Source organism: Pteronotus mesoamericanus, unplaced genomic scaffold (assembly GCF_021234165.1).
Source record: "Pteronotus mesoamericanus isolate MK-2021 breed Mesoamerican mustached bat unplaced genomic scaffold, CSHL_Meso_final contig_25, whole genome shotgun sequence".
Classification (NCBI taxonomy): Eukaryota; Metazoa; Chordata; class Mammalia; order Chiroptera; family Mormoopidae; genus Pteronotus; species Pteronotus mesoamericanus.
In genome coordinates this window covers 24,899,463-24,911,767 of record NW_026555105.1, presented here as the reverse complement: position 1 = coordinate 24,911,767, position 12,305 = coordinate 24,899,463, and the positions used below count along the sequence as shown (strand labels likewise).

At 34.7% G+C, this 12,305-nt stretch overlaps 1 protein-coding gene across 2 annotated transcripts in view; it reads left to right on the top strand.

Annotated features, from left to right (window-relative positions):
• The window catches only part of GPCPD1 (glycerophosphocholine phosphodiesterase 1), a 58,008-nt gene that overhangs the window by 30,170 nt on the left and 15,533 nt on the right, over positions 1-12,305 (top strand). For both annotated transcript variants that reach the window (XR_008529153.1, XM_054574013.1), the window contains exons 8-14: positions 1,651-1,882; positions 3,717-3,879; positions 4,193-4,325; positions 5,344-5,398; positions 7,721-7,813; positions 10,547-10,624; positions 11,327-11,366. Coding sequence is in view for 1 of the 2 variants with exons in the window: in XM_054574013.1 (XP_054429988.1) it covers positions 1,651-1,882; positions 3,717-3,879; positions 4,193-4,325; positions 5,344-5,398; positions 7,721-7,813; positions 10,547-10,624; positions 11,327-11,366 (794 nt within the window). In the remaining variant the exon portion in view is untranslated. The remainder of the gene's footprint in view (positions 1-1,650; positions 1,883-3,716; positions 3,880-4,192; positions 4,326-5,343; positions 5,399-7,720; positions 7,814-10,546; positions 10,625-11,326; positions 11,367-12,305) is intronic.

Sequence of the window (12,305 nt, the reverse complement as noted above, 5' to 3'; positions counted from 1 at the left end):
AACAGCCTTTTTATCTTCCGTGCCTTTTTTGCCTCTCACTTTACCATCCATTTGTGGTCTATTTATATATCCTAGTAGAGAATATTTCCTCCTTCAGTTTCACCAATAGAATCAGTTGTCTGGAACTATTCCTAAGAGCTTGGTTTATGAGAAGAGATGATTTTTGTTTGGGTTATTGAAGTGCTACTTTTGATTTTATAGTATGGCTACAGAAAAGTATTACTAATTGAATACTCTGTATAGATATCCCCTCTGGGGGACAGAATTATGTGGCTATGAGACAAGGCTCAGCAGTGGTTGGAGGCAGGAGGCCATGCAGAGAGAGCAGCACTAATGTAATTCCATTATTTGTACTATCAATCAGATCCCATTTAAATCTAAAATGAAAAGTTTTTGTAACTTAGTTGTTACTCTACACCAGCTATTTTCATCCGCTGTGCTACAAGAATTTTTAAAACATACGATACCTGACTAGTTAGGGGCACTGACCTATTTTCCCTTAAGTTGTCAAATAAAAAAATGACAGCAGCCAACACAATAATAGCTGTCCTGTGTGAAGGGAATCAAAATTACACCTATTTTTTTGGTCAGATTGGCAATAAATATATTTTTTTGGTGTGCCACAGAATTTTAGTAATTTGTTTATGTGTGCCTTGAGATGAAAAAGGTTGAAAATTGCTGCTCTATACACTAACATTGTTTCTTACATTAATAGTATTAAAAATTCTTTAAGTACTTTTCAATTGATGCAGGAAATATTCTAGAATTGATTACTTTTTGGCGTTACAAGTGCTCTGTGCATGTAATTGCCTTTCATAGGGAATAGACTAGTCTCCGTGGCCCTATGACTTGAGTAATTGGTCTTTATTTTCATTGTTGTGAGGTCTATAAGAGTTTTAGACTCTTGGTTTATTTTTTGGTTCATTTGTTTCATTTTTTTAAAAGTACATGTATGTAAATGCATACCAACACATAAAAAGATGCATATATACAAATATATATACTTAATTCAATGTTTTCCTTTAATGATATACTTTTCACAAAGTACCTGAGTTCATTGTGGTAAGGAACAGAGAAAGGGGAAAATTTTTAGTTTACAACCTCCAACTCTAATAGTCTTAATGCACACTAACAGAATATGGTTCAGTTTTGCATTTGTTTTATGTATATGCATTTGTTAAACTTCTCAAAAGAAATGGAGGTAGCCAGTTATAAATGGGATAATAGTAAATACCTTTTAGAGTCATTTAAAAAAAATTAATGAAGACAACCTTAGGCATAATGTGCTTTTTTCTCATTTTACTACTTTAAAGAAATATATGTAGGTAAAAACATCAGTATTTTATTAAATACAGCTAATACCTTAACCTGTAGCATGTGTAGTCTTTGTTTAGTACACAAAGTGAGACAAAAGTAGGCTTACAGTTATTTTTGTGGATAATAATACAATAATACATAAATAACAAAAAAAATGTTTTGCATACTCACAACTGTAAACCCACTTTTGTCCCACCCTGTATTACTTTTATTATTTGAAGATTTTTCATGTTCAGGGGGCACTTCTAAATTTTAGCATTTAGGTAACAATTTTATGATTTTTTCCTTCTGTTCCACTTGTTTGCATTTCATTATTTTTTTCCTCTCATTTAGGGTAAAGCTGACAATAGAAGGTCTGGAGGAAGATGATGATGATAGGGTGTCTCCCACTGTCCTTCACAAAATGTCCAATAGCCTGGAGATATCCTTAATAAGTGACAATGAGTTCAAGTGCAGGCATTCACAGCCGGAGTGTGGGTATGGCTTACAGCCTGATCGTTGGACAGAGTATAGCATACAGACAATGGAACCAGATAACCTGGAATTAATATTTGATTTTTTTGAGGTGAGTAGTTCTTTAACTTGAGGGGGTTGAGAAAGAATGCAGGCATAAGCTTATTTTTACATACGTTTTGATTTTTATTGTAGTCTAATTTGTGTAAACCTATGATTTATACTATGTTTTAGATGTTTAATCCTCCATCATTTTAGCTGGCTTAAAAAACTTTAAGAGTTGACAGACTCAAGTACTATTAAGAATATTAAGAGAACTTCCGCAGAATTGGTTTCAAATCAAAACTAGATGTCTTGATGTCTGTGTCTGTTCTAAATATAGAAGAATTATATCAAAGGGAGCCTCCATGGATCAATAGAGGGATGGGCAGGCTGCATAACTCTTATAGGCATCCTGATGTAACTAGCATGATTGAGTCTTCTTCATGACTGAAGTTTGTGGTTTATTGAGACATTGTAAGAATTCACTGTAACAGTGGACTCATTTTTGCAACTTTACTTGGTATTGTAAATATGTAATTAAAAAGAGATGGTATAAAAATTGTGCCAGGTTGTTCAGAATCTGTGCTGCCAACTTTGCAGAGCTACTTGTGACACTTATACTAAAGCTCTCTAGCTCGTTGGATGCTAAGATGCTCAACACAGATAATACTCGGCCCTCCCCTGAGGTCCTTGCTCTGTTGTGCTTGGCTTAGTAGTTATATGTACCACTTCCTTAGACTCTTGTTTCCTGACATATTCACTCCCATTTCCACTAGATTAAAGTTTAAATCTCTGAGGGTAGGGAATATGCCTTGGCTAGCAGTAGCAGCTAGCCACAGTTTTTTGAAAACAACAGAATTCAAAATGGTTTTAAATCCTTGAGTAACGTTTGTTGCACATAATTAAAATAACAGTCTTCGAATTGTTTAAATTTGATGATTGTTTTTGGCATGGCCTTTTTTTAAAAAAAAGATTTTATTTATTTACTTTCAGAGAAAGGGAAAAGGAGGGAGAAAATGAGGGACGGAAGCATCTGTGTGTGAGAAATACATTGGTTGCTTCTCACACATGTCCCCAGTGCCCCAAAACTGGGGACTTGGCCCACAACGCAGGCATGTGCCCTGACTAGGAATCGAACCAGCAACCCTTCAGTTTGCAGGGTTGCACTCAATCCACTGAGCCACACCAGCCAGGGCTAGCTAGGCATAGCCCTTGCAGTGGCTTTTTAGCTACCTTGCATTAGGTGGAATTCAAAGTTGTTTTTTTCCCTTCAAAAAAGTGAAAACACTTCAAGAAAATTATAATTGGTCTTACCTAAGTAATAAGACCTGTGGGATTTGTTATAAAAATATGAAGTTTTGGTTACAGAGTTTCTTTGTTCTTTAAGGAACTACCTTTTAATAATCTCTTGAACAGCTAACTTCCTTTTCACTTGGTTAGCAGTTTTGGAAATACTATTTTATTTATAAACTAGGCTGATAAAATACCCTTGGTAATGTCAAAGTATTTGATTCCCTGGAGAGCTCTCATCGCCCCTATATCATCTACATGGATACATTTTTAGAGAATATAATATACATTAAAAAGCTCATTACAAGTATATCTTAGTCTTTGAATATAAGCATTTACTTTCAGTCAGGGCTTTAAATTCACCTGATACATACTAGAGGATCAGAAGTGAAAGTCAGCAGAGTTATAATGAATGAAGTAACACATAAAGTTTTAAGTGTTATAAAATATTATGTACAAAAAAATTAGTTATTACCAAAAAAATGCTCTCTAAATCACATGCATATAAATTTGATTGTATTTCTTATTGATCTTCCTTCATAGAGTGTTTTGATCTTTAAATGGGAAGTATTGAAGTATAAGAACTTGGATTATTCTAAACCTCATTTTTTCAGGAAGATCTCAGTGAACATGTAGTTCAGGGTGATGCTCTTCCTGGACATGTGGGTACAGCCTGCCTCTTATCATCCACCATTGCTGAAAGTGGGAAGAGTGCTGGGATCCTTACTCTTCCTATTATGAGCAGAAATTCCAGAAAAACAATAGGCAGAGTGAGAGGTAAGCCTGGAGAAGCAAGGTGGCCCTTTACAAATAGGCAAAGTTAAAATTTTTATTAGACTCAAAATGAGCTTTTGAGAATTTTAAATATTAAATTAGTGATTTATTTTAGAATATTAACCAAAATAACAAGGATATATCTATTGAATTTTCTGGCAGCTTTACTTTGAATCAGTTTTGACTTGTTGATTTTTTTTCCTATTTGATAGAGATTGATAGATAGTTTGAGTGGTATTTAAATGTACTTGAGCTCATCACGGCCTTTTTAATTGTCTTTATTTTTGTCCCCCCCCCCCTTTTTTCCCTACAAAAGTTGACTATATAATTATTAAGCCATTACCAGGATACAGTTGTGACATGAAATCTTCATTTTCCAAGTACTGGAAGCCAAGAACACCACTGGATGTTGGACATCGAGGTGCAGGGAATTCTACAACAACTGCTCAGTAGGTTGAATGTTTGAGCAGTGTTAGCATTTGGCAGCTCAAACTTGATAATGTTAAATTGGTTTGACTGACAAAAGGTCAAATGATTCTTTTATTATTACCCTGCAATTTAAATTTAATTTGGTAATTGGGTTTTCCAATTCAAATTAAACTGACTCTCTTCTAAGATTCTTGTTAGTGTTTTTCATTGATAAGAGAGACATTAAAACTAGAAAGCCAGGCCCCAGAGAGGAGGAGGGTAGAGGAATGGGTGAAAAAGGTGAAGGGGAATAAGAGGTACAAACTTCCAGCCGTAAAATAAATAAGCCATGAGGATGTAGTTTACAGCACAGAGAATATCATCAATAATACTGTAATAACTTTGAGAGACAGTTACTAGACTAATTGTGGTGATCATGAGGTATGTAAATGTTGAATCACTGCGTTGTACACCCGAAACTATATAACTTTGTATGCCAACTGTACTTCATTAAATACATATTTTTTAAACAAATGAGAAAGCCAGGAGGAAAAGCTTAATGCCAAAAGAGTCAGCCTGATGACCTCAGTGTGTCTGTATTGCAGTCCTGACGTTTAGCATGTTTCCCTCTCCGGGTCTGTTTCCTCACCTGTTCTCAGTATAGTTTCCATACTTCCACCCTGTTGGAATGTCAGCTCTTTCCCATTCCCCCAGTCTGCCAGTATTAAGTCATGAGGCTTCATCACAAGAAGCAAGTTTCAGTGTCTCTTCTATTTCCTGCCATTGCAAAGGTTCTTTTTCTTTGTTGGTCACCTCACCTGGGGAAGTTGTGTTAGCATAGGATATGTCTATATTCAGCTCATAAATACAATTTTGAAATAAATGCACACACCAGCCAAGTGATGGTAATAGTCTTATTTTGGGACTGGAAAATTAGTCTCAATATAAAGATTAAGTGTTTCCATTATTGGAAATATAGCTGGCTTCTTTATCGTATTTGTTTTCTTTATCTTCTCTACAGTATATGATAACTACATTTCTATACATTTTCTCTTTCAGGCTTGCTAAAGTTCAAGAAAATACTATTGCTTCTTTAAGAAATGCTGCTAGTCATGTAAGTGAACCTCTTTTTATAACTTTGGACTGTTGGTCCAAAGGTAGAAAAGTGGAGAAATAATGGGTTGGTCTGGGGAGTCTTCTCCAGTCTGCATTAATAGGGTAAAAAGGGGAATATTTATGCTTCATCTGAACATGTTTCTAAGTGAAGTTTAAGTATCTCTAGACATTTGTATTTAGATTCATGGTGCAGTTGAGATAAAAACAATGGAATTATAAGCATCCTTTCAGTTTTTTGAAATAAACTTTGAGTGGTTGGGCAAGAAAAACGTTCCCCATTAAGCACTGGTTTTCATCAACTGAATAATGTGCTCATTCAGATACTCACTTTGGGAATAATGCTAATGGTAAATTTTTAACTCCTTTCATCCAATTATAAAGGGTTAAGAGTCTTTTTAGCTTTTAGTTTTTTTTGAGCAACTACAACTTGACTTTTTAAATTAAGAACCTGAGATTCCCTTCCCACCTCCCATTCCTCTGTAACTGATTAAAAAGTCTCATGTTCCAGAGTTAAACTAGGTGGAAAATGAAGGAACAATTCATTCTTGTACTTCCACTTTACTACAGTGTCCTCCACATACCTTTTTAAACTTTGCCTTTTTAAAAAGTTTAGTAAATAAACTTGAATCATCAGATGTTTAACTTTATCACTTATAAATGAGCAAACATCTATTCTAAGACATACTTTTTCATATTTTAACATCTCTAAAATTGGGATGAGTGTTACAACTTAGGCTTTTATCATGGTTTGATTGGCAGTGGTACTTTTTCCCTCTTAGTGATACATAAAATAATGATGCATTTTATCATAATTATTTATTTTAATATTTAAAAGCATTAATAATGGATAGTTTTGACTTGTGTTGAAAGGATGATATTAAATCTGTGGTGTCCTGTAGTTCATTATTTGGAACGAGTTTTAATTCATTGCAGCTAGCTAATCTAAATACTGTTTTATTAGCTGTAGACACATGAAGGATCCCTGTTAAAGAACTTGCAGAATCTCTGATTTTTAGAGAGATTTTCATTAAGCCTTTTCGTTTTGTATTCTAGTAAATTCCTTTTTAACTCATGTGGATCACATTTTAGAATATTTTATGTTACTAATGATTGGTTTGTTTTAATGTTAAAAACATATATTTGAAGAGGTTTTGGTCCGTTATTGTCTTAATTTCCTAAACTCACACATGAATTTTGGGATCACATTTTATCTTTCAGTAAAATTATCTTCATAAAGGATGAAGATCATGTCAAATTAAACATTTAAACTGGAAAACTATAATTTAATATGTTTAATCATTACAACTATTTGGCAGTGGTGCGGTTTGTTTTTTTTGGTAGAAATGGTTTGTGTTATCATCTTGTTTATGTAATAGAAGGAGTTAAGCTGCTTTCCTGCTTCAGAAGTCATCAGAGAGCTTGGCTCTTGCATTTTGCATCTGTTATCCATGTTTACTCAAAAGCTGGGCAAGGTTTGGAAATGTATCCACCCATTCTTAGTACTTCTCTGGGCCATCCAATGTAACAGAAAGCTCAGACCTTGTTTCCTTAGATCCCAGCTGCCTTTCTTGCAATGAACACACAAATTTGTATGTCAGGTAATGTTCTCAGCCTTTATTTGGATTAATTCATATATTAAAATGGGTCTGACTTTAAAAAATATACCCTTAACTCTAATTTTTGTCCTCCTTCCTTCTCTTTAGGCTTCTGTTAGGAAATTTATCGTGTGCATCATTCTTGCCCATTTCTGCTTTCTCCATCTTTTCAGAAGCAATTGTAGTTTCCTCTTTAATCTGGCTATTGAGGTTTTGCTATAAAAGGCTGTGGTGTTCTACTCAAATGTACAAAGGAGCAGAGCTAAGAGACTGCAGCTTATTCTCCTTCCCACCTCATCTTTAAGATACAGCTGTCCAGCCAATGTCTGCAGGGGCAACAAGGTGTGAGGTAGTAGCTCTGTGCTCCAGGCTCTTGTTCAGCTCCACTTCTACTAAGAGCAGTAGCAAAGGTGACATACCTGTGAAGGCTGACCCTACCACAGAGGGGCCCTAGGGCATGTTCAAGTGATCAGTGCCCATTTTTTGCTAGGAAAAAATTGCTCTGCTGTTGCAAAAAGGAATATACTTATAATGGTTTTAAGAGAAGAAATTACTTTTTAGGATAAAGTCTGAAGTGTAGCATTAAATCACGAAGAAGTTTTATGTTTTTGTATACAGTTCTGTGATTTTATAGTGAACAATAAATTTCTTATGTCCTTGTAGTTTGAAATGTATTGCGAGCCAGATGACATATTTCAAATACTTGTTTCCTTTGTTTCCATCAGGGTGCAGCCTTTGTAGAATTTGATGTACATCTTTCAAAAGATTTTGTGCCTGTGGTATATCATGACCTCACCTGTTGTTTGACTATGAAAAAGGTATGTTGAAATTCTTCCACTTAAAATAGATATGTAGATAGTTATTAAATAAAACTGACCAATTCATTTTCTTGGTGAGTTACTGCCAACTCTTGTTTCTCTCAAGCTCCAACAACATTGAGAGAGGAAGATTAATGTTCTAGAGTATTAGGGTCTCTGTATCACCAAACTGGCTTTATGATATTACCTAACAAAAAGACATTCTAGGTGGTTTCTTTACAGTCTGCTACTGTCTCTATATTGAGGCAGGAAAAGAAGCTATCAAAGTGTTCGTTTTCTAGGCTCCCTTCTCTTTCTGCTTCAAGCTTTTCCTCAAGTTAATATGATTTGGCTAAAGTGGGAAGGGACACAGTGAAAAATAAAATTGGGAAAGTACTTCGGAGCCATATAGCGGAGGACCTCCATAAAGGGGTTTAACAGACTTAGGAGCTAGGGAGCTATGAAAGACTTTAGAGCCAAGAAGGGAAATATTCAGAACTAATCTGTCAGGTTAATAATTTGATGCCTGATACAAGGTTAATAATTTGATATCTGATGTAAGGGGAATTTAAGAGGGCAGAGGGTAGAAGCAAGGGAATAGTAATGCAGACCAAAGGCAAGGCAAGCCTGAACTGGAGTAGAGAGAGTGAGAGTGGAGAGGAGGGCATGGCAGAGGAGAAAGTCCAAAGGAGATTTGAAAATGCATATAATTTCAAAAGTAATTATTGTGCCCTGGCTCAGTTGGTTGGACTGTTTTCCTGTAGCTTAAGGTTGTGGGCTCAGTTCCCAGTGAAGGCACATACCTGTTCCTGGGTGCTTATGGGAGGCAACTGATCGGTGCTTCCCTCTTGGATCGATGTTTCTATTTCTCTCTTCCTCCCTCTCTAAAAGCAAAGAAAAAGTGTCCTTGGGTGAGGATTAAAAAAAATTGTAATTGTTGTACAAATACAGTTGTGATAATTATATAGTGCCTAAACTTATTATATAAATTAACTAAGTATTATGAGGTACTACATATTATTTTCCATGGAGTTCATTTAAATTAAGGCTAGACTGCTAACACTTACAATACGGCACCAGACACTGCATGTTGTTTTAGTAGATGGCAAGGCATCTGGCTCTGCCTGCTAGTGGATTCTAATCAGTCATTTGGGTTTGGATTACTGTCATGTATAGAAAAGGACTCTTCCATTTATGTGAAACAATATTAGGAGAGTGAGGAAAGGAAACGTACCTTTAGATGACAGAAGTAGATGAAGTAGAATAACTTAATGGAAATAGAGCAGGTTTTTGCTGTGGGGAAACATTAGTGCAAAGTGAAACAAGAAGAATTGAGGGGGGAGTAGAAAGGATCTTACTAACCAAGGTAGAGGTTAATGAATCTAGTTCTAATTTCTAAAAATCTATTAGAGTTAATCGAAGAGTATTATTGATACCCCTTTTTCACCAGACTATATCGTGTTCCTTTTTCCTTTTTTAAAAAAAAATATATTTTCTTCTTTGTCTTGCTCTTAAATTGAATCTGGATGAGTTATTTGGGGAATGAAAGTAATGCATTGCATATATTTTTAGTTTTAATTTTTAAGCTGGTATTTTCCAATAAAGCAATAGTTCATAAGATTATGAAGTAAATATAGTTTCCTTTCCCCTTGGTTGCATTATTTCCTTACTCTTAATAGTTTCTTATGTATTCTCCCAGAAAAACTTTTATGTTCATATTGTATGTACGTGAATGACTATAAAAGTAATAGATTTTAGCCCTGGCTAGGTGGCTCAGTTGGTGGGAGCATTGTCCTGTACACCAAGTTTGTAGGTTGGATTTCCAATCAGGGTACATAACCTAGGTTGCAGGTTTAATCCCTGGTTGGGGTCCATACAGGAGCCAACCAATCATCGTTTCTCTCTCCCCCCGCCTCACACACTCTCTCTCTCTCAAATCAGTAAAAATATATCTTTGGGGTGAGGAGTTTTTTTTTAAAGTAATGGATTTTAGTATACAGGAATGTGCAAAAGTAGGTTCACAGTTGTGAGCATACAAAACAGTTTATTCGTGTATTATTTATTGTTGTATTATTTATTTGTATTACAATTGTAAACTTAACTTTTGCCTACCCCGGTATTTGTTGGATTGATGATTTATTGGCAGTACGTCAACTTACTTTATTAAGATAGACGTGTCGAAACAGTGTGACATTTGATATTGTATTAAAGTCTAATAACACAGATTTTCTCATGGGGAAAACATTTATGATAGCGTTCCTGTTAAGTATTACTGTTTATAGCTAAACAGACATTTTTAATGACAATTGATTTTTGTGTCTGTTTTTAACCAAACTTAAGTTTCAAAGGTTTAGAAGAGGTTAGAAACTTACTGACAGAAATTAGTTCTTACATAGTAGTTGCCTGCTGATTTCCTAGTCATGTGGCATAGTATGTGGCAGGTAAAATATACACAGGTTGACAGGAAATAGAGGAAATCCCTGTACTCTGACTTTGGTTTCAGCTTGTCTTCAGTGCCATAGCTTTCCATAGCTCGCTTCCAACTCTTTTTTTCTCCCAGGCACTACCACTTACATTAAAAACAAAAGCTAGGATTAAGAGCTGGGGGTGGTGTTAAGTAAGAAGGGCTCCTCTGCATGGGCTCACTGTAGTCACCAAACAGTTCTCATCATTCAGGAAATTAAAATATTAGGCCTGTCTAGGGTAAACTCATTAATAATTTGGGGCCTGTTTTTCTCTTTGTTTTTTATTTAGAAATTTGATGCTGATCCAGTGGAATTATTTGAAATCCCAGTAAAGGAATTAACATTTGACCAACTTCAGTTGTTAAAGGTAATGTAAAAATGTAAATTATCTTTTAATATTAAGACTATTTGTACCTGTCTATATGTAGTAATAATTCTCTATGCACATGGAAATAATATGTTCAGCATGCAGAGCGTATGCTTTGCTTTTCTGTTCTGTTAGGAAGAATGGGTTTGTGTTAATCCATCTGTTTCTTTGTTTTCTTAAACCTCATTGGTTTTTGCATACTTGATGGGGCTAGGCTATACATCTTTGGAGGCTGTAGGAGCTAGCCCTTCTCATCCATAATCTTAGGTTGCCCCTGGTCTGCTTTAGCCATTCTTTAATATAACTCACTACTTTACAATTGGCCTTTTGTGCTGTTGTTAGTTTTGTACTTTATGGGACTATCTAAGATCTTTGTATATTTTGTTATACCATGTAATTTTATATGATCCCTCTTTCTGTTCTCATTAGATACCTAAATAAATGGTTCGTTGGGTATAAACACTTTCCCGACTTAAGAATTTTTATATTCTTCCTTACTTGGGTATTTGATTATGATCTTATATGTATGTATGAACAAATAAAATATATTCTGTGGTTTAATACTTATTTTCATTAAACTTATTCTACATTTGATAACTTTCTCTAACTTGTGAGCTTTTCAAATTACAGTTCTTTATAAAACTACATATCTTTGTAAACTAAGGGTTTTTTAACAGTTGCATTTTGTGTGTGTTTTTTTAGCTTGCTCATGTGACTGCACTAAAATCTAAAGATCTAAAAGGTATGTACATACATGGAAACACCGTTTTCATTTCAGAGTTAGCATACATACAGTATTTCCTTATCCATTTTAACACTTGGTCATTTTAATGACTATAATACTGGGCTATCCAAATGTAATTTTATAAACATGAAAGGTTTACATATATTAATCTTCAAATGCATATATGTCTTGTATAGTAACCATGATTTTTTACTTCTGTGACTTTTTTCTTAGCTTGATGATCAAAGTTCTCTATAATTTTGTACCCTTCAGTCTTTCCAACTTTCTTCATATTACAAAACAGGAAATATGTCAAGCATAGAATCGGGCTCCAGAGCCTGGAGTTTGAATCCAGCTTTATCTAATATTTACCAGTTGTGACCATTGGCAGTTTACTTAACTATTCTGTGCCTCAGGTTCCTCAAAGCTTGTCCTTCTCACAAAATCCCTTTGTAATTCTACTTTACTTTCTACTTCCATGGAACTTAATGGCCTATGCCATTCATTTGAGGCTTAGTGTATCCTTTTGTTAACCCTTTATTTTTGTATGTGTCCTGTCTTTTCAACTAGATAATGTAAAGCTCTCAAGGGTGGGGAAAGTGTTTTTATTTTTTGTTATTCTATTACAGTTGTCCCAAGGGAAGATGTTTGTATATATTCTCTGAGCCATTTTTAGTATAGTACATACTCATTAGATGTTAATCTGCAGCTGTGATAGCAGATTACTTGGGACGCCTCTATGAAAAAATTGTAAAGGGCTTAAAGAGTCCAAAGATTATCTGAGAGCACAAATATTACTAATAGGCTTATAGATCTTTCATAACTGTTCATAGTAAAATGAATTTTACCTTTAATTTATTCAACTGGAAAATTTTACATGATTTTCTTTGAATTTGTAGTACATGGGCTTTTTTTTTTTTTTTTTTTTCCCAAAGAAAAGCTTGGTATTTTTTCTCT